General features: G+C 40.4%; 1 protein-coding gene across 2 annotated transcripts in view; it reads right to left on the bottom strand.

Moving 5' to 3' along the window:
- LOC116408821 (cyclic AMP receptor-like protein A) overlaps window positions 1–20157 on the bottom strand; it is a 262366-nt gene extending 242209 nt beyond the window's left edge. The window contains exon 1 of one of the 2 annotated variants that reach the window (XM_031896805.1): window positions 19340–20151. In XM_031896805.1, the coding sequence (XP_031752665.1) occupies window positions 19340–19360 (21 nt within the window). In that variant the 5' untranslated portion in view covers window positions 19361–20151. Of the gene's footprint in view, window positions 1–19339 lie in introns of both variants that reach the window. The other variant, XM_031896807.1, reaches the window with a different exon arrangement.
- Between the last annotated feature and the right edge of the window lie 799 nt (window positions 20158–20956).

Consider the following 20956-nt stretch of genomic DNA (forward strand, 5'->3'; position numbering starts at 1 on the left):
TTGGTCAGAAATCAAGGAAAAACCAGATACAAACCTAGATTTCTCCCCAAAATCTCCATGGCAACTACCAAAAACTTACTAACCATCAATCTGCAAGTTCCCCTGAATAAAACGATACCCCATATGTATGGGTGCACATAAAGACGTGGCCACCAAATGCCCCAAAACAGGGGCAATGCATAAGGGGAATTTCAGTTGAAATTTTGGGGGCTGCGCTCTATGTGCACTACCTGCAGTTTTTCAGTGATAACCCCCCCTACCTGTGAGATACCCCCACAATCTATATATTTACGAAAAGTGCACACCTTCAGCTATTCAGAGACACCACTCTTCTCTTTCTACATGGAAAATTGTGGCCGCAGTCCCTTGCAGAAGTCAGCGCTTTGGTCAGAAATCAAGGAAAAACCAGATACAACCCTAGATTTTGGTCAGAAATCAAGGAAAAACCAGATAAAAACCTAGATTTCTCCCCAAAATCTCCATGGCAACTACCAAAAACTTACTAAACCTCAATTTGCAAGTTCCCCTGAATAAAACGATACCCCAAATGTATGGGTGCACATAAAGACGTGGCCACCAAATGCCCCCAAACAGGGGCAATGCATAAGGGGGGGCTGTGCTCTATCTGCAGTTATTTAGTCTAAACACCCCCATACCTGTGAAATAACCCCCGCAAACTATATATTTCTGAAAAGTGCACACCTTCAGCTATTCAGAGACGCCACTCTTCTCTTTCTACATGGAAAATTGTGGCCGTAGTCCCTTGCAGAAGTCAGCGCTTTGGTCAGAAATCAAGGAAAAACCAGATACAAACCTAGATTTTGGTCAGAAATCAAGGAAAAACCAGATAAAAAACCTAGATTTCTCCCCAAAATCTCCATGGCAACTACCAAAAACTTACTAAACCTCAATTTGCAAGTTCCCCTGAATAAAACGATACCCCATATGTATGGGTGCACATAAAGACGTGGCCACCAAATGCCCCCAAACAGGGGCAATGCATAAGGGCAATTTCAGTTGAAATTTTGGGGGCTGCGCTCTATGTGCACTACCTGCAGTTTTTCAGTGTTAACCCCCCCTACCTGTGAGATAACCCCCACAATCTATATATTTACGAAAAGTGCACACCTTCAGCTATTCAGAGACGCCACTCTTCTCTTTCTACATGGAAAATTGTGGCCGCAGTCCCTTGCAGAAGTCAGCGCTTTGGTCAGAAATCAAGGAAAAAACAGATACAAACCTAGATTTCTCCCCAAAATCTCCATGGCAACTACCAAAAACTTACTAACCATCAATCTGCAAGTTCCCCTGAATAAAACGATACCCCATATGTATGGGTGCACATAAAGACGTGGCCACCAAATGCCCCCAAACAGGGGCAATGCATAAGGGCAATTTCAGTTGAAATTTTGGGGGCTGCGCTCTATGTGCACTACCTGCAGTTTTTCAGTGTTAACCCCCCCTACCTGTGAGATAACCCCCACAATCTATATATTTACGAAAAGTGCACACCTTCAGCTATTCAGAGACGCCACTCTTCTCTTTCTACATGGAAAATTGTGGCCGTAGTCCCTTGCAGAAGTCAGCGCTTTGGTCAGAAATCAAGGAAAAACCAGATACAAACCTAGATTTTGGTCAGAAATCAAGGAAAAACCAGATAAAAAACCTAGATTTCTCCCCAAAATCTCCATGGCAACTACCAAAAACTTACTAAACCTCAATTTGCAAGTTCCCCTGAATAAAACGATACCCCATATGTATGGGTGCACATAAAGACGTGGCCACCAAATGCCCCCAAACAGGGGCAATGCATAAGGGCAATTTCAGTTGAAATTTTGGGGGCTGCGCTCTATGTGCACTACCTGCAGTTTTTCAGTGTTAACCCCCCCTACCTGTGAGATAACCCCCACAATCTATATATTTACGAAAAGTGCACACCTTCAGCTATTCAGAGACGCCACTCTTCTCTTTCTACATGGAAAATTGTGGCCGCAGTCCCTTGCAGAAGTCAGCGCTTTGGTCAGAAATCAAGGAAAAACCAGATAAAAAACCTAGATTTCTCCCCAAAATCTCCATGGCAACTACCAAAAACTTACTAACCATCAATCTGCAAGTTCCCCTGAATAAAACGATACCTATGTCTGGTTGCACATAAGTACATGGCCGCCAAACCTGAAAATGCATAATATTGGGGCTGCACTCTATGCACCCCTTTTTTTTTGCCTGCACCCGAATGAATGGGATACGCTCGGGTGCAGGCACATGTAGCCGATATACGCATGAAAACGCGTGAGAATGCAAAGTCTCGCGTTTTCATGCGTATATCGGCTACACGTGCCTGCACCCGAGCGTATCCCATTCATTCGGGTGCAGGAACAAGTAGCAGGCGTAGGGCTGAATTTTCGGCAAGCGTTTTTCCACTTGCTGAAAAAATCAGCCCTACGCCTCGTGTGGCATCAGCCTAACCCTTGGCAATAGAAACTACCAGAACAATCTTAGCACCTCTGGACCTTTCTAGAACAACTGAAATCAAATGGAATAAAACCACTAAAAGCAATCAAAGAACAATAGTTGCAATGAAATCGGTAAGAGCCCTGGATCCACCAATGTCACTGCAAAAGCAACCTTTTTGGGGGCACTAAACACACAATAAAGAACAATGCAAAGATAAAACACCGTAAAATCCAATAAAACCACCTAAACCAACAGAAGAACAATAATTGCAATGAAATTGGTGGTCAGAGCCCTGGATCCACCAACGTCACTGCAAATTCAGCACCAAATAGCAATAAAAAAAGTTACAGTGCAATACATAGTTACATAGTTACATAGTTACATAGTTACATAGGGTTGAAAAAAGACCTGTGTCCATCAAGTTCAACCCATCCAAGTAAACCCAGCACACCTAACCCACACCTACCAATCTATACTCACATACATAAACTATAAATACAACCACTAGTACTAACTGTAGATATTAGTATCACAATAGCCTTGGATATTCTGATTGATCAAGAACTCATCCAGGCCCCTCTTAAAGGCATTAACAGAATCTGCCATTACCACATCACTAGGAAGGGCATTCCATAACCTCACTGCCCTCACCGTGAAAAACCACCTACGCTGCTTCAAATGGAAGCTCCGTTCCTCTAATCTAAAGGGGTGACCTCTGGTGCGTTGATTGTTTTTATGGGAAAAAAGAACATCCCCCAACTGCCTATAATCCCCTCTAATGTACTTGTACAGAGTAATCATGTCCCCTCGCAAGCGCCTCTTTTCCAGAGAAAACAACCCCAACCTCGACAGTCTAACCTCATAGTTTAAATCTTCCATCCCCTTAACCAGTTTAGTTGCACGTCTCTGCACTCTCTCCAGCTCATTAATATCCTTCTTAAGGACTGGAGCCCAAAACTGCACTGCATACTCAAGGTGAGGCCTTACCAGGGACCTATAAAGGGGCAAAATTATGTTCTCATCCCTTGAGTCAATGCCCTTTTTTATACAAGACAGCACTTTATTTGCTTTAGTAGCCACAGAATGACACTGCCTGGAATTAGACAACTTGTTATCAACAAAAACCCCTAGATCCTTCTCCATTAAGGAAACCCCCAACACACTACCATTCAGTAGATAGTTTGCGTTTATATTATTTCTACCAAAGTGCATAACTTTGCACTTATCAACATTGAACCTCATTTTCCAGTTTGCTGCCCAGTTATCTAATTTTGTCAAATCGCTCTGCAAAGCGGCAGCATCCTGCATGGAACTTATAGTTTTGCACAATTTTGTGTCATCAGCAAAAATAGAAACAATACTGTCTATGCCCACCTCCAGGTCATTAATAAACAAGTTAAACAGCAAAGGCCCAAGGACTGACCCCTGCGGTACTCCACTAACCACACTGGTCCAATTAGAAAATGTTCCATTTACAACCACTCTTTGTACTCTATCCTTCAGCCAGTTCTCTATCCAATTACAAATATTATGTTCTAGGCCAATATTCCTTAATTTGATCATTAACCTTCTGTGAGGTACTGTATCAAACGCTTTAGCAAAGTCCAAGTAGATGACATCAACTGCCATTCCAGCATCAAGGTTCCTACTCACCTCCTCATAAAAGGCAACTAAATTAGTCTGGCAAGATCTGTTACGCATAAAACCATGCTGGCACAAACTAATAGTATTGTGAACTGCAATGTATTCAAGTACCCTATCCCTTATTACCCCTTCCAAAAGTTTTCCTACTACTGATGTCAGACTAACAGGCCTATAGTTTTCAGGCTGAGAACGGGATCCCTTTTTAAATAACGGCACCACATTAGCAATCCGCCAGTCTCTTGGCACCATGCCAGACCTCAATGAATCCTGAAAAATTAAGTGAAGAGGTTTGGCAATCACAGCGCTCAGCTCATTTAATACCCTGGGATGAATCCCATCCGGCCCTGGACCTTTGTTTACCTTTACATGTTCAAGTCTCTTTTGAATTTCCTCCCGAGTGACCCATGCGTCAGTAGCTAAATTACTAGAACTGGGCATATTACAAGGGAAGCCTTCATTATCTGGCTCCTCAGATGTATAGACAGATGAAAAATAAGAGTTCAAAATTTCAGCTTTTTCCCCGTTTTCATCAACCAACGTACCCCCCCGTGATAATAAAGTTCCCACCCCTTCTTGCTTCATTTTTTTACTATTCACATAATTAAAAAATAATTTTGGATTCTTTTTACTCCTAGCAGCAATATCCCTTTCCATCTCTATTTTAGCTTGCCTGATAGCTTTTTTGCATGCTTTATTTGCTTCCTTGTACCTGATGAAAGTTTCTGCTGTCCCAGCTAACTTGAATGCCCTAAAAGCACGTTTTTTCTTACCAACCTCGACAATAACACTTTTATTCAGCCATAAAGGTTTTGCTTTGCGATGCCTCTCCTTGCTTACTAGGGGGATATACTGTTGCGTATACCTACAAAGCAATGTTTTAAAGATGTTCCATTTTCCTTCTGTGTCTAACCCCATGAAAAGCCTTTCCCAGTTGACACATTGCAGAGATGCCCTTATACTGGCAAAGTCTGCACGTCTAAAATTGAGTGTTTTAGTTACTCCCTTATAGCGCTGTCTCTGCAGCATTATCTCAAAGGAGACCATGTTGTGATCACTGTTCCCCAAATGCTCACCCACACAAATGTTAGAGATAAGTTCATTATTATTAGAAATCACCAGGTCCAAAATAGCGTCATTCCTAGTGGGTTCTTGAACTGCCTGAAATAAAAAGTTGTCATTTAGCATATTTACAAACCTACTAGCTTTTTCTGACTTAGCCACCCCATTACTCCAGTCAATGTCCGGATAATTAAAGTCCCCCATAACAACAACTTGACCCAGTTTTGAAGCCTCCTCCATTTGCAACAATAGCTGGGCCTCATCCCCCTCATCTATACGGGGTGGTTTATAACATACACCAATGATCATTTTCTTTGTGACCTTCAGCCCTACTGAAATTTCTACCCAAAGAGATTCGACGTTTTCATTGGTAATGTCTTTATTACATGGCTTTAAGTCTGACTTTACGTAAAGACAAACCCCTCCACCCTTTTTAATCTCTCTGTCCCTCCTAAAAAGTGTATACCCATTTAAATTCACAGCCCAGTCGCATTTATCATCCCACCAGGTCTCAGTGATACCTATTAAATCATAATTTTCAATACATGCAATAGCTTGCAGCTCCCCTAATTTACCCGACAAGCTACGCGCATTAGCCAGCATGCAGCGGAGATTATTACTTCTCCCTCTGATGTTTACATTAGCTAAGGGAGAATTAGAGCTAAGGCAATTATGAGACTGCTTTCCTTGTAACGGAAGCTCCTTATCTGATAAACTATATGCCCCCCTCACTCCTCCCCCACAATCCTTTGCTAGTCCCCCTACCCCGTCTACACTAATTTTCCCATGGAATTCTAGCTCACCCACCCCCCCCTTGTCTAGTTTAAACACTCCTCCAACCTCTTAACCATTCTCTCCCCTAGCACAGCAGACCCCCTTCCATTGAGGTGCAATCCGTCAGGGCTGTATAGATTGTACCCCAAGGAAAAGTCAGCCCAGTGCTCTAGGAACCCAAACCCTTCCTTCCTACACCAAGACTTTAGCCACGCATTTAGCTCCCTAAGCTCCCGCTGTCTCCCTAAACTTGCACGCGGCACCGGCAAAATTTCCGAAAAAATGACATTGGAGGACCTTTGCCTAATCTTAGAGCCTAGATCCCTGAACTCACTCTTTAAAGTCCCCCACCTACCGTTCATTTTGTCGTTAGTACCGATATGTACCAAGACAGCCGGGTCTTGCCCAGCCCCTCCCAATAATGTGTCAACCCGATCAACCACATGCCGAACCCTGGCACCAGGAAGACAGCAAACTGTCCGGTTGAAGCGATCCGCTTGACAGATTACCCTGTCCACTTTCCTAATGATCGAATCCCCTATAACCACCATCTGTTTAGGCCTAGCTCTGCTCTCCTCCCCACCACTACTAGTGAAACTGGTCTCCCGGCTGTTAGAGAGATCAGCCTCACCTAGAACCGCCAATCCAGAGTTCACACTCCCATCTTCTTCACACAATCTGGCAAATCTGTTGGGATGCGCAAACCCTGGAGCAGCCTCCCTTTTCCTTTTCCCCACACTAGATTTTCTAACTGTCACCCAGCTTACTGCCCTATCATCCTTTTGCTGCTCCCCTCCCCCCCTACTATCTGACCCCACTAGTTCTTGTTCAGTTAACAAGAGACCCCTCTCAAGATTGTTGATTGAACGCAGTGTTGCGACGTGTTCCTCTAGGACTCTAACGCGAGCCTCTAAAGTGGCAATTCGCTCACATCCACAACAGAGGTATGCACTTTGGAACTGTTGTTCCACAACTGCATACATGTGGCAGGCTGTGCACTGTGTCAGACCTTCAATGTTGCTACCACTCATTCTCCCAGTTACAAGAACAGTTAAACAAAAATAGGTGAAAGGACTTGTAGTAAATACCTTGTTTTACCTTGTTTTTAACTCCCTTAGTGTTTAACTCCCTGAGTTTATAACTCCACTTACAGAGTCCCACTTAAAGAGCAATCACTTACAGAGCACCTACCACCAGAGCAAGCTCCACTGGAGTGCCTGTGGTTCTATTTATGCAGTCTGTAAAGGTGAACTAATCAAACCCCACCCTCCTCAAGCTGAGGGTAATTACAAGGGAATGTAACCTGCTGTAAGCCTATGGATCCCACAAACTTTGTAAATTAGCTCCAAAAACAACAATTACTTATGAAAAAAATAAATAAAACCCAACAGTAAAAAAACACAATGGTTTTGATAAAGTTAGTAAAGAATACTTATCCCTTTTTAGTTGAAATGAAAGCAAGTTGATTCAACCAGCCACCAGCCTGTTAGTAAGCAGCTCACTGGACTGCCTGTGGTTCTATTTATGCAGTCTGTAAAGGTGAACTAATCAAACCCCACCCTCCTCAAGCTGAGGGTAATTACAAGGGAATGTAACCTGCTGTAAGCCTATGGATCCCACAAACTTTGTAAATTAGCTCCAAAAACAACAATTACTTATGAAAAAAATAAATAAAACCCAACAGTAAAAAAACACAATGGTTTTGATAAAGTTAGTAAAGAATACTTATCCCTTTTTAGTTGAAATGAAAGCAAGTTGATTCAACCAGCCACCAGCCTGTTAGTAAGCAGCTCACTGGACTGCCTGTGGTTCTATTTATGCAGTCTGTAAAGGTGAACTAATCAAACCCCACCCTCCTCAAGCTGAGGGTAATTACAAGGGAATGTAACCTGCTGTAAGCCTATGGATCCCACAAACTTTGTAAATTAGCTCCAAAAACAACAATTACTTATGAAAAAAATAAATAAAACCCAACAGTAAAAAAACACAATGGTTTTGATAAAGTTAGTAAAGAATACTTATCCCTTTTTAGTTGAAATGAAAGCAAGTTGATTCAACCAGCCACCAGCCTGTTAGTAAGCAGCTCACTGGACTGCCTGTGGTTCTATTTATGCAGTCTGTAAAGGTGAACTAATCAAACCCCACCCTCCTCAAGCTGAGGGTAATTACAAGGGAATGTAACCTGCTGTAAGCCTATGGATCCCACAAACTTTGTAAATTAGCTCCAAAAACAACAATTACTTATGAAAAAAATAAATAAAACCCAACAGTAAAAAAACACAATGGTTTTGATAAAGTTAGTAAAGAATACTTATCCCTTTTTAGTTGAAATGAAAGCAAGTTGATTCAACCAGCCACCAGCCTGTTAGTAAGCAGCTCACTGGACTGCCTGTGGTTCTATTTATGCAGTCTGTAAAGGTGAACTAATCAAACCCCACCCTCCTCAAGCTGAGGGTAATTACAAGGGAATGTAACCTGCTGTAAGCCTATGGATCCCACAAACTTTGTAAATTAGCTCCAAAAACAACAATTACTTATGAAAAAAATAAATAAAACCCAACAGTAAAAAAACACAATGGTTTTGATAAAGTTAGTAAAGAATACTTATCCCTTTTTAGTTGAAATGAAAGCAAGTTGATTCAACCAGCCACCAGCCTGTTAGTAAGCAGCTCACTGGACTGCCTGTGGTTCTATTTATGCAGTCTGTAAAGGTGAACTAATCAAACCCCACCCTCCTCAAGCTGAGGGTAATTACAAGGGAATGTAACCTGCTGTAAGCCTATGGATCCCACAAACTTTGTAAATTAGCTCCAAAAACAACAATTACTTATGAAAAAAATAAATAAAACCCAACAGTAAAAAAACACAATGGTTTTGATAAAGTTAGTAAAGAATACTTATCCCTTTTTAGTTGAAATGAAAGCAAGTTGATTCAACCAGCCACCAGCCTGTTAGAATAATTCAAAAACAGAAATCAATTATGAAAATGCCAAAAAAACACTAAAATGCAACCAAATAAATCAGATAATTATAGAGCAAGATCAGAAATAAAGTTTTAGTAAAAAAAAAGACTGCCAAAGAAAGCAAAGACAGAAAGAAAAGAAAAGAAAGAAAGAAAAAAAAAAAAAAAAAAAAAAAAAAAAGTGTAAGTGTAAGTGTGTGTGTAAGTGTCTGTGTGTGCTTGGGAAAGTTGTAAATAAGTGTGTATGTGTACAAAAGTGTAATAATGACAAAGATAGAAGAAAAAATGCAAAAAAAAAAAAAAAAAATTTTTTAGACAGTTGAGATAGAAATAAGCAAAATAAACAGTGGTAGAGAGTTGTAGTTCAGCTTACCCAAGGCAGGCAGACGATCAGGGGCGATCAGGGGCGATCAATCCAGCAGGAAGGCAGCAGGGGAGCTCCATCTTGTCCGAAGTGCGCAGCAGGAGTGAGGGAGCCGACAGTAGGCGGCGCTATTTAAAGGGACAGCAGTGGACACGTCATCAACGCGTGTCCACTGCTGTCATTGGCTGGCGACGCGATCGGTGCGGCTGGGGGACCCGGATCGGTGAGTATGTCTTCATTGCTCGTTGCCTAGGGGGATCTGAGGGGTTTACAAGCGCTGCGCTGCTTTAAAAGCGAGCGCAGCGCTTGTAAACCCGACAGTGCCATTGGACGTAGATTCTACGTCCCATGGCACTTTGGTCCCTTGGTACCTGGGACGTAGAATCTACGTCCCTTGGCACTTAAAGGGTTAATTTTTATTTGGTGTGCGTTGGAAGAGGGGTAGTCTTATACGGCGAGTATATTCCAAACTCTATATTTTAACTGGAAAAGTTGGGGGTCGTCTTATATGCCCAGTCGTCTTATACGCCGGAAAATAAGGTAATTAAAATTTTTTAAAATGATTTCCTCTTCCTCTGAAATAATAAAACAGTACCTTCTTGATCCCAACTAAGGTATAATTAATCCTTATTGGAGGCAAAACAATCCTATTGGGTTTATTTAATATTTAAATCATTTTTAGCAGACTTAAGTTATGGAGATCCAAATTATGGAAAGATCCCTTATCCAGAAAACCCCAGGTTCCAAGCATTCTGGATAATAGGTCCCATACCTTTACTATATATGCTACATAAATAAACAAATACAATGCAAAATGCTTAAAAAATGACCTGACGACCAGAATGCTTGTATGTGGGTAATAGGCTTGCCCTGCAAGCAGCATTTCAAAAGGATACTTTATAGTGTTGCCATAAATAGAGTGAACAAAGAATAGAATAAAATGTCCAAACAGCAGTGGAACAAGAAAAACATAATCAAGAAACGAACTGCCTCTTAAAATTAGGTATAGTACACGCAGCTCTATTCAGTAACTCAGTGGTCTGATACCTTTATAAGCGTATCTTCCTTTGCAATATCATGCTTCATTGAAATTTAAACAATCTGAACACGGCAGGTTTAATTAGTCTACAAGCTGAAAAATAGCATCTCTGCTATCAATAAATGAGCTCTTCTTGGCCTAATATCAGCTCATAATGGTTAGATCATTTTGTTTTAAGCACAAGCAATTTAACTATAACAGTCTACAGCTCTGTGTATATCAGTGGAGGTATTTACACACACATATGAAATACTGAGCATTAGATCTGTGCTACTAATTTTAGGTTCTCCCAGTCGTATTCATCTTTAAAGCAGAAAGAGAGATAGGTGCATTTTTTGAAGAAGTGGCAGCATAGGTAAGTGAATAGGATCACTGGGGGGTGGCTTGCAACTTGGCATGCCACTAGCCCCTGTTTCCCAGGGGGGACACTAGGTACTGTACAGAAATTGGTGAAGTTATCTACTGCTCTCATTCAGAGCAGCAAAGGGGGTCCCTGAGAGACAAGAACAAGTTGGCAGCCCAGTGCCAGTTTCGTTATTATTACCAACCAATCAGTTTTGAGCAGTCTACTAAAGATAAAAATGAAAGCAGGGATATGATTGGTTTCTATGCATAACTGCACTAGTGCAAATAAGCCTATGTCAGGTAATCCACCCCATGGTGTTTAAAAAGGATATTGGCAGATAAAATGACAGACCCCTGTTTTAAGGAGGGCCACAATTCTATGTAAACTGTAGCATGGTGTTTCCATGTGAGGGACCCCAAAAATGACAGGAAATGGAGTCAGGGAGAGTAGCTAGTATTTCAAAAACAGTGAAAACCTTGAGGTTCACTCAGGATTCTGTTCTTTTCTTTATACTGTTGGGAATATGTTTTTTTTCTCCCCTCCAGTTATAATCTATAGCTGAATTTGTAGGTTTTGTAAACTATGAAGCCCTGGCCTTGTAATTGGCTGCTTGTCATTCATCTGAAATGCTGTTCCATTCTTTAGTTAGTTTGCGAGGTTAAGATTGAGGGGACTCCCTTGTGGTGCGCCATTGTTGTTTGGATGTGGTGTTATGTTCCATCTTGCTAAGGCTGTTTTGGTGTCTTCTAAGGAAGCTAGTATTGTTGGAGTACAGTTGCGTAATATTATAAGCTTGACAGGATATCCCCATCGGTATGGTATGTTGTGTTGGCAAAGCATGGTAGTAATCTCCAGTAGGTTTTGCGTTTGGACAGCATGGCCGGGAGGGGTCTGAGTATACTTTTATTTGCTGAAATTTTAGGGGCCAATTCTATTTTTTCCTTGCGGATGCAGTAGCCTTTCTTTTATAAAAAAAAAAAAAGTTGTTGCATGATAACATCCCTTGGGGGCTTTATCTGGTTCTATTTTCGGCTTAGGTATTCTGTGTATGCGATTGTAAATAAAGCATAAAGGCCTTAAGTAGCTCCAATAAATAGGCCTCTAGATTAGAAGATCAATCAAGACCCATTCTAAATTAATCACAAGAAATTACTTATCACTTTTATAAAAAGCATTATAAAGTGTAGTAATAATAAATTAAAAAAACAAACATAATAAATGCATTAAAACACATAAAATACAAAATATGGGTAGGTACAGACATTATATTTACTGTTCTTGAGTATAACAAACCAAGGACATTCAGGACATTCATGAATTCATGCATTATTGTTCACATGCCAATTTTTGAAGAAACAATTTACCTATCCATAGGGCTTATTTATATTGGCAAGTGTAGTGAGAAAAGTGCAATTTCAAGCATTTCCCCCCAAAATTTAGCGTCACTACAGTGACAAAGAGGGAAGTCTCTTGGGACTACTCCACTTGTCCAAACTGATGTAAGAGAAACAATAGGTTATCTGAAAGCAGTTTTAATGTGTAGCATTGGCTCCATCTGAAAGCTCAGAATCAGGTACAATGCACTGAGATGGCTCCTACACACCAATATTACTACTAAAAAATAATACATTTGTTGGTTCAAGAATACAATTTTAAATAGTAGAATTAATTATTTTCTATGTAAACAGTGTTTAGAAATAAAAAGTACACCTTAAAAATCATGACAGTATCCTTTGATACATGAATATCCCATCATTAAACAGAGAGTGGCATTGCATCCAGCCAATAAAATGGCAGTATACCCTATACATTTGACATTAGTTCATTCAATGGGACTTGAGCTAAACATACTTTTGGCCTGTTGTTTTTGATATTTGTTATACTGAATGGGGCAATCTGAAACTGAAAGTAGCCACATTCTACTTCCTATTCTTAGAACAATAATTGAAACAAATAAGCAGTCCACTGAGAATCCCACTGTATAGTGAACTGCTCCTTATCTCAAAGTCTAACAAGCTACAGCTGGGAGAATGCTTAGTCAGTTCTCAGTTGACCACTAATTTGTTTTGATTAGGTTTGTATGAAGTGAAAACTGAATATGGCTTTACTTTCAATTTTTAAAATGTAGTGCAAAAAAATAACAAAAACAGAAACTAAACAAAAACAAAAACTATTTCTTAGTTTAATGAGAAAGGCTAGAGTTAAACATTTAATTAATACTGAAAAATTAGAATACTGTTCCTTAAATAACGTGTATTATTCCAGCATACACAGAAAATTACACAAGTAGGTAAAAAATAATACAATATTATTTGGCTGAGTGTTGGTGTTTCTACATCAGTTCTACATGTTTCTGATTTCACAATGAATGGATTTCAGTAGCTAAAAATACCAACAGACACAGCTAATAAAGCAATGCCAAAGAAAATTAATACCTTGGAAAGACAGCATTAGGATATATTTTATTCTCTACAGTAAATTACTTTGCAAATTAGGGGAAAGTCTACAGTTTACACTGTCTCTTAGTGATGCCAAGGCAAATGTTTTATTTAGAAAATTAGAATATGGACAGATTTACGAATATTCTAAATGGGAAATCTTAAAGCATTCCAGCAATTTTGGCTGTCTGGAAAAAAATTTTGATAGTTAGGAATATGTTTGATGTTTTAGCAGCCCCTTCAATTTATCTGGGGTGTTACAGTTTAGCTGCAGAACTGAGCTTTAACACACCACCAGACTGTTAAATGCTGGAAAATATATGAGCAATTTATTGAAAAGTAGCCACATTCTACTTCCTATTCTTACAACAATAATTAAAACAAATAAGCAGTCCACTGAGAATCCCACTGTATAGTGAACTGCTCCTTATCTCAAAGTCTAACAAGCTACAGCTGGGGGAATGCTTAGTCAGTTCTCAGTTGACCACTAATTTGTTTAGTGTACCATGCAATACCATATAATTTACTGTCATTCAGCCATAGAACCAAGTAAACAATTGGCACTAAATACATTCTCACTAGAAATGTCACCTTCAGTCTGGGCCTTAAGTACTATCAACAAGAGCAAAAAGGCATTTTCTCTTAAACTCTAGTAGGGTGGCCATAACTTCTGTAAGAGCCACTATCCTTAAACAAGTAGCCTAACACTATTTTTGTATAATAAAGTAAATCAATTATATGTTGTAAATGAACATAATCAAAAGTACCTTAACAAACAAATAGGTAATTTTTTCAATTTAACTTTCTATCTATAAACTGCATTAAACCCAGACAGTAAGAAGAGTTCTGATGTGTTTTAGTAGCGCCTCATAGCTTCAACTATTCCCTCCAAAACAATGGAACCAGTAGGGAGTGACAAAGAGTGTCTGATCCCCTCATATTACCAGTTAATAAAACCAGTCATTTACTGCTTTGAAAGAAAGTGAACCACTTCAGAAAAAGGACTTTTAGCTTCCCATTTAACTGTGGACAAGACCTCCTCATCTATTCATGCCTCCCTACAGTATAACAATTAAAGGAAATCAATAGAAAATAAACACTATCAAGTAAAAATGATCTTTATCTTACATGTGTCTACTTAATTTGTTCTTGTTTACTGCCACAGGTTAGCAACTAGTGTGCTTTAAAACAACAGACAGCTATAAAATACTGATATAAATTATATTTAATAATACATAATTGCATGAACATAACTTGCTTGTGAAAAAGTCCCTTAAAAAATGTCATGCAATTAGTGTGACAGTTATGTAAGTAGATCTCCCCTACTGCTCTTAGTGCTCATACACAAGGGTGTTTGAAACGGTTTCTCACTGCAGGGAAATGCAGGGTGAAAAGCTCTTATTCTGGTGAGTTTAGTTATTTAAGAGCCCTCTACCTGCCATAAGCAATCTGAAAGCTCCTAAGTTCCTATGAGTGGCAAATTATAATGTACTTGGGATGGCAAAAGTGGGCCACAGTGACTCTTTCTTTTTACCTTTAAGTGTTGAATTGCTCAGCCACAAAAGGACATCATTTATGGGGTGAAGTCAATGTGGAGGTTTAAGGGGTGATTGTCCCTGGCCAATAATCCTGCAACAACTTAGGCCCGGGTTTACCAAAAGTAGCAGCAGTTTACACCTATATACACGTTTAATAACATGAAAATATTCATTAGGATTTATATTCTGTCTATTTTAAACTAATCTATGCTTATTGACATTCGTGTTACTACAAGGGCCGTGACACACGAGGAGATTAGTTGCGCCGTTGTCACGGGCGACTAATCTCCCTGCAATGCCATCCCACCGGCCAGAATGTAAATCGCCGGGGGAATGGCATACGTGGTGCCGCGATTTGCAGAAGTCGCCAAAGTTGCCTTGAGAGGAAACTTCAGCGACTTCGGCAAATCGCAGCACCACATATGCCATCCCACCAGCAATTTGCATTCTAGCCTTGAGCCACAGCCCTAAAGCACTAAAGGAAATTTTATTTGTTATCCCTTTAGTACCCTTTCTTCCAATAAGGGCTCTGGCACACGGGGAGATTAGTCGCCCGCGACAAAACTCCCTGTTCGTGGGCGACTAATCTCCCCGAGTTGCCTTCACCTGCCATCCCACCGGCGACAATGTAAGTCGCCGGTGGGATGGCACACGCGGCGGCGTCATTTCGGGAAATCGCCAAAAAAAAGCAAGTCTTTTTCGTATTTTTTGCGATTTTTCGGCGTCTTTACGACTTTTTCGTTACCTATACGATTTGTGCGAAAAAACGCGAGTTTTTCGTAGCCATTCCGAAAGTTGCGCAAAATCTGGCGATTTTTTCATAGCGTTAAAACTTGCGCAAAAAGTTGCGCCTTTTTCGTAGCGTTAAAACTTAAAAGGTGCGACGTTTCGCGCAAGTTTTAACGCTACGAAAAAAGCGCAAGTTTTTGCGCAAGTTTTAACGCTACGAAAAATCGTCAGATTTTGCGCAACTTTCGGAATGGCTACGAAAAACTCGCGTTTTTTCGCACAAATCGTATTGGTAACGAAAAAGTCATAAAGACGCCGAAAAAATCGCAAAAAATACAAAAAAGTCGCAAAATACCGATCATTACGAAAAAACGCAATCGGACGCATTCGGCCCGTTTGTGGCTTAGTAAATGTGCCCCTATGAGTCAGCTTCCTGCTGATTGGCTCAGATCCACATTCCTAAGGGGGGGGGAGTGAGTTCTTAGCATTCTTGAGGGAGGGGGGAGCAGGAGAGGGGAGAAAGCAGAGAGCTGCGTGTCTCTGGCAGAGGAAAACAGACACAACAAATCTTTTGACAGATAACTCAGTGCAGCATTACTGTAAGTGCTTATGGATATATTTACATAGACCTTTCTGATAAAGCTTACTTAGTTTTTACCTTTCTTTCTCCTTTAAAGTGATACTGACACTAAAAAAAAACTACTCTTCAAAATATTAATGTAAATAAAAAGTTACCTTGTTGATCATGCAGCTGCTTTTTAAGTAATTGTAACTTGAAGTTCCTAAACCTCCTTTCTCCTTTAGGTCCCTTTTCAAACTGTCAGTTATAGCTTCTAATGCTAATGGACTCCTGCTGCAAAAATATGGCAGCCCCCTTATGGATAATTTCTTATTTACCATTCTATTGCAAAAAAGAAAAGTATCGTTCAGGGTAACTCCATTACACAAATAGGTTTAAATAGTTTTCTGACTGCTAATCCCTTACACCTCTAGTTCATGGATAAAAAAATGAAAGATTATTCTTAGAGGTTCATGTACTATATCTTCATCTCAGTCATATCTATAGTGTAAGGGTTACTGTTTGTATAAGGGGAAATTGCAGTAAAAATTAAATTTATCAATGAAAACATAATTTTCCCTCTTAATGGTCCCTTGTAAGGCCTCATCTTGAGTTTGGGCTCCTTTCCTTAAGAAGGATATTAAAGGAAAACTATACCCCCAAAACAATGTAGGTCTCTATAAAAATGTATTGCATAAGTAAGCTTATATGTAAAACCCTGCTTCATCTATATCAGTTGTTCTCAACCTTTCTAATGTCACGACCCTTTAATACAATATACAAAAACCCACAATAGGGTAAAAACCTGTATTGCTAAATATATATTCTTAAAGGTGAACACGAATTGTTATACTAATAAGAAGCGTACCCAATATGAAAAGAGACCCGGGTGTAAATACCCTGAGCCAATGTCCAGTGCATTAGATCCCAATTAATCATAAACGATTTAACCAGTCAAACAGTATCCATCTGAAAACAAAAGAAGCTCACCCAGTCCAAAAGTGGTCAGAGTACCTCTGATTTTAAATGGAAGAATAAAGATCGCCTTTTAGCAGACTCCTGTGTCCGGTTGTGCTTGAAGTTCCTTCTACAGTACTGTGAACCTTTAATACAGTTAAAATTATGGTCTTAGGCGACCCCTGTAAAAAGGTCATTCGACCCCCAAAGGGGTCGCGACCCACAGGTTGAGAACTGCTGATCTAAATAAACCATTTTCATTAAAATATACTTTTTGGGTAGTATGTGGTGTTGGGTAATCCTAAACAGAAAATTGCCATTTTAAGTACTAAGTGCCGCCTCCTGGGATCATAGGATTTACAGTGCACACAATCAAGCCAAAGCACACATACATGCTAGGCCCCCTCAGCCAATTGATGGAGTTCTACCTTTTGCTTCCACACTTCTTCCTGCTACAGTTAGAGCTGCATTATTTCTGGTCATGTGATCTCTGAGTGAGCACACAGCCCATCACTAAATGGTGGATCAAGGGAAAGTATGTAAAAGGGCAATATTTATAATTATTGCAGTTTGGTGACATTCTTTAATAGGTCACTTAACATAATATAAACTATCTGTTGGTTAAGTATATATTGTGGTGGTATAGTTTTCCTTTAATGAGGTGGAGAGAGTGCAGAGATTTGCAACTAAACTGGTAAAAGGGATGGAGAATTAAAACTATGAGGGAAGACAATAATGGGGTTGTTTTTCCCTGAGAAAAGGCCTTTGTGAGGGGACATTAGAGGGGGAGAACATTAAAGGGGATTATAGACAGAATGACTGTGTTCTTTTCTCCCATAAGAACAACCAACACACCAGTGGCCACCCCTTTAGACTAGAGGAACTCCACTTTCATTTGAGCCATTGTTAGTTTAGTACAGATATTGGCATATATCATTTTTATATGTGAGCATACAGACAGGTCAGTATAATGAAATACAGTAAATAGATATATTAAAATTGTAACCTTTTAGGGCAATAGTTTTTAGGCTGCCAGGGTCAGTGACCCCCCAAGAGGACAGCCACCATGGGAAGACATGCAGTCTTTATTCTTTTACATTGGTGGTAACGATAATGTATACTGTATACTTAATTTGTAACTGTAAATAGTGTAGATATTGTTTTAGTTTATATAATCACTTAATTGAAACGATTGCTTGATTTATTATTCAATATATTCCTGCGGAACCCCACTAAGAACCTTACACCTTAACAACCACCAATCCTGTAGCCAGTTTCCTGTCCATTTACAAACAATAGGATTTCTACCTCCTTCTGCCGATTCAGCGCTGAAGGGAGATTTTGGTCAGGCGCCTTCTATGGCGCCCAATCAAAATTTTCCAACTGGTCCGATCGGCGAGTCGGCCGATATCAGCAGCTTCCTGCGATACCGGTCGACTCGCCGACATACCATACACGCACCGAATATCGTACGAAACGAGGTTTCGTACAATATTATCGGTGCGTGTATGGCCAGCTTAACAGACCTTAGTTTAGAAAGCAATTATTTGTGGGGCACTGTATTAAACACATTGGTGAAATCCAATAGATCACTATCATTACACAATAACTACTGCAACCCCACTGTCTAGCTTCTTACTAACCTCATAATCAAAAGCAATTACATTTGCCTCATATGACCTGTCCTTCATTAAAGGAACAGTAACACCAAAAAATGAAAGAGCTTTAAAGTAATAAAAATAGAATGCACTGTTGCCCTGCACTGGTAAAACTGGTGTGTTTGCTACAGTAACACTACTATAATTTATATAATAAGCTGATGTGTAGCCACGGGGCAGCCATTCAAGCTGGAAAAAAGGAGAAAAGGCACAGGTTACATAGCAGATAACAGATAAGCTCTGTAGAATACAACAGTGTTTTATCTGTTATCTGCTAAGTGCCTGTGCCTTTTCTCCTTTGAATGGCTGCCTCCATGGCTACATAGCAGCTTATTTATATAAATTATAGTAGACTTTCTGAAGTAACCACACAACTTTTACCAGTGCAGGGCAGCAGCACATTATATTTTAGTTACTTTTATACACTTTCATTTTTTGGTGTTACTGTTCCTTTAAGCCATGCTCAGGATCAGACTGAGTGGTGCAGGGGCCATTGGGGCTGCTGCCTCAGGGGCCTTCACTTTCTTTTGAGGACCATCACCATTTATTTTCAGGTTCTCATTGGAACCACTACCTGGTTGCTAGGACAAATTGGACCTTAGCAACAGATAGCTACTGAATTCCAAACTGGAAAGCTGTTTAACCAAAAGGTAAATTATTCAAATACCATCAGAAATAATGATCAGTTAAAAATTGTCTCAGCATATATTTGTTTACATGATGCAAATTAAATTTCAAAGTGAACTAACCCCTTAAAAAATAATAACAACGCTGCCCCACAGCATGTTATTTATTTACTATGCGTTAGGCATAAATACCTTGGTAAAATCCCTCTCCATGCTGTGCAGCAACTTTAGTATAAGGCAATCGGGTGACAGGCACTGCTGCTGTATCCTGTTACGCGCCCCCCTCCGTCACACCGCACTCACGGCTCCTCCTCACAGGACTTCCGCTTCTAGCCGGAACTCACTTGCTCTGCAGAACACTCGTTTTTCAGGGGCTAATCTGTAGGGGCTCTGTGAGGAAAGCTGTGTGAGGGAAAGCTATGTTAGAGAAAGCTGTGTGAGGGAAAGCTATGTTAGAGAAAGCTGTGTGAGGGAAAGCTATGCTAGAGAAAGCTGTGTGAGGGAAAGCTATGCTAGAGAAAGCTGTGTGAGGGAAAGCTATGTTAGAGAAAGCTGTGTGAGGGAAAGCTGTGTGAGGGAAAGCTATGTTAGAGAAAGCTGTGTGAGAGAAAGCTATGTTAGAGAAAGCTGTGTGAGAGAAAGCTATGTGAGAGAAAGCTGTGTGAGGGAAAGCTATGTTAGAGAAAGCTGTGTGAGGGAAAGCTGTGTGAGGGAAAGCTATGTTAGAGAAAGCTGTGTGAGGGAAAGCTATGCTAGAGAAAGCTGTGTGAGGGAAAGCTATGTTAGAGAAAGCTGTGTGAGGGAAAGCTGTGTGAGGGAAAGCTATGTTAGAGAAAGCTGTGTGAGAGAAAGCTATGTTAGAGAAAGCTGTGTGAGAGAAAGCTATGTGAGAGAAAGCTGTGTGAGGGAAAGCTATGTTAGAGAAAGCTGTGTGAGGGAAAGCTGTGTGAGGGAAAGCTATGTTAGAGAAAGCTGTGTGAGGGAAAGCTATGCGAGGAAAAGCTGTGTGAGGGAAAGCTGTGTGAGAGAAAGCTGTATTGGGGAAAGCAGTGTGAGGGAAGTCTGTGCCAGTCTGTGTGGTGTTCCTGAAACTATTACAGGGTAACATTTGCAAGCTTGTTTGGGTAGCGTTTTTCCTAGCTACTTTGGGTATCCCTGAAACTATTATAGCAGAGTGACTTACACACCATTGTTTCTCAGAGCTGTCAAGTGTGCTGGATTGAGTGGCAGCCGCATGGAAATCATTCAAATTGCACCCAAATGTGCACTGTGCACGCAGTGGGCATTCTGTGACATCAGTGTCAGACTGGGACCCACATGGAAACCTTAGACCCTAAACCCACTCTCCAAACTATTCTTCCTTTCCTTACTTAATGTCTTTATTCTGCTAGTCTTTTATTTACATGCTAGCATCTATACTTCCATCTATTTCTTTTCTTTCTTCCCATTCAAAAATAGGGAATAACCATGAAGCAGGTCAATGGTCAGGAGCAGGAGGGCCCATTAACATCTAGGCCCACTGGGAGTTCTCTTGTATCCTGGTGGGCCAGTCCGACACTGTGTGACGTCACGCAATTGTGTACATGTCACATTGGTGTCGCATTAGACATGCCTTTAGATAACATTCCCCAGGAGACCATATCAGGGGCCGGCCTGGAAGTTAGGATGCCGTTTGGGGTGAGTGCTTATTTGTGCCCTGGATATATGCCCTGGAACTATAGCAGGGTGACTTACACTAATGTTTCTGTGTATCTGTTACCTTGTTATAAAAAACGGGGCTCAGCCTGAGGGCCATTGGGGTGAGATTTG

This window comes from Xenopus tropicalis, chromosome 2 (assembly GCF_000004195.4).
Source record: "Xenopus tropicalis strain Nigerian chromosome 2, UCB_Xtro_10.0, whole genome shotgun sequence".
Classification (NCBI taxonomy): Eukaryota; Metazoa; Chordata; class Amphibia; order Anura; family Pipidae; genus Xenopus; species Xenopus tropicalis.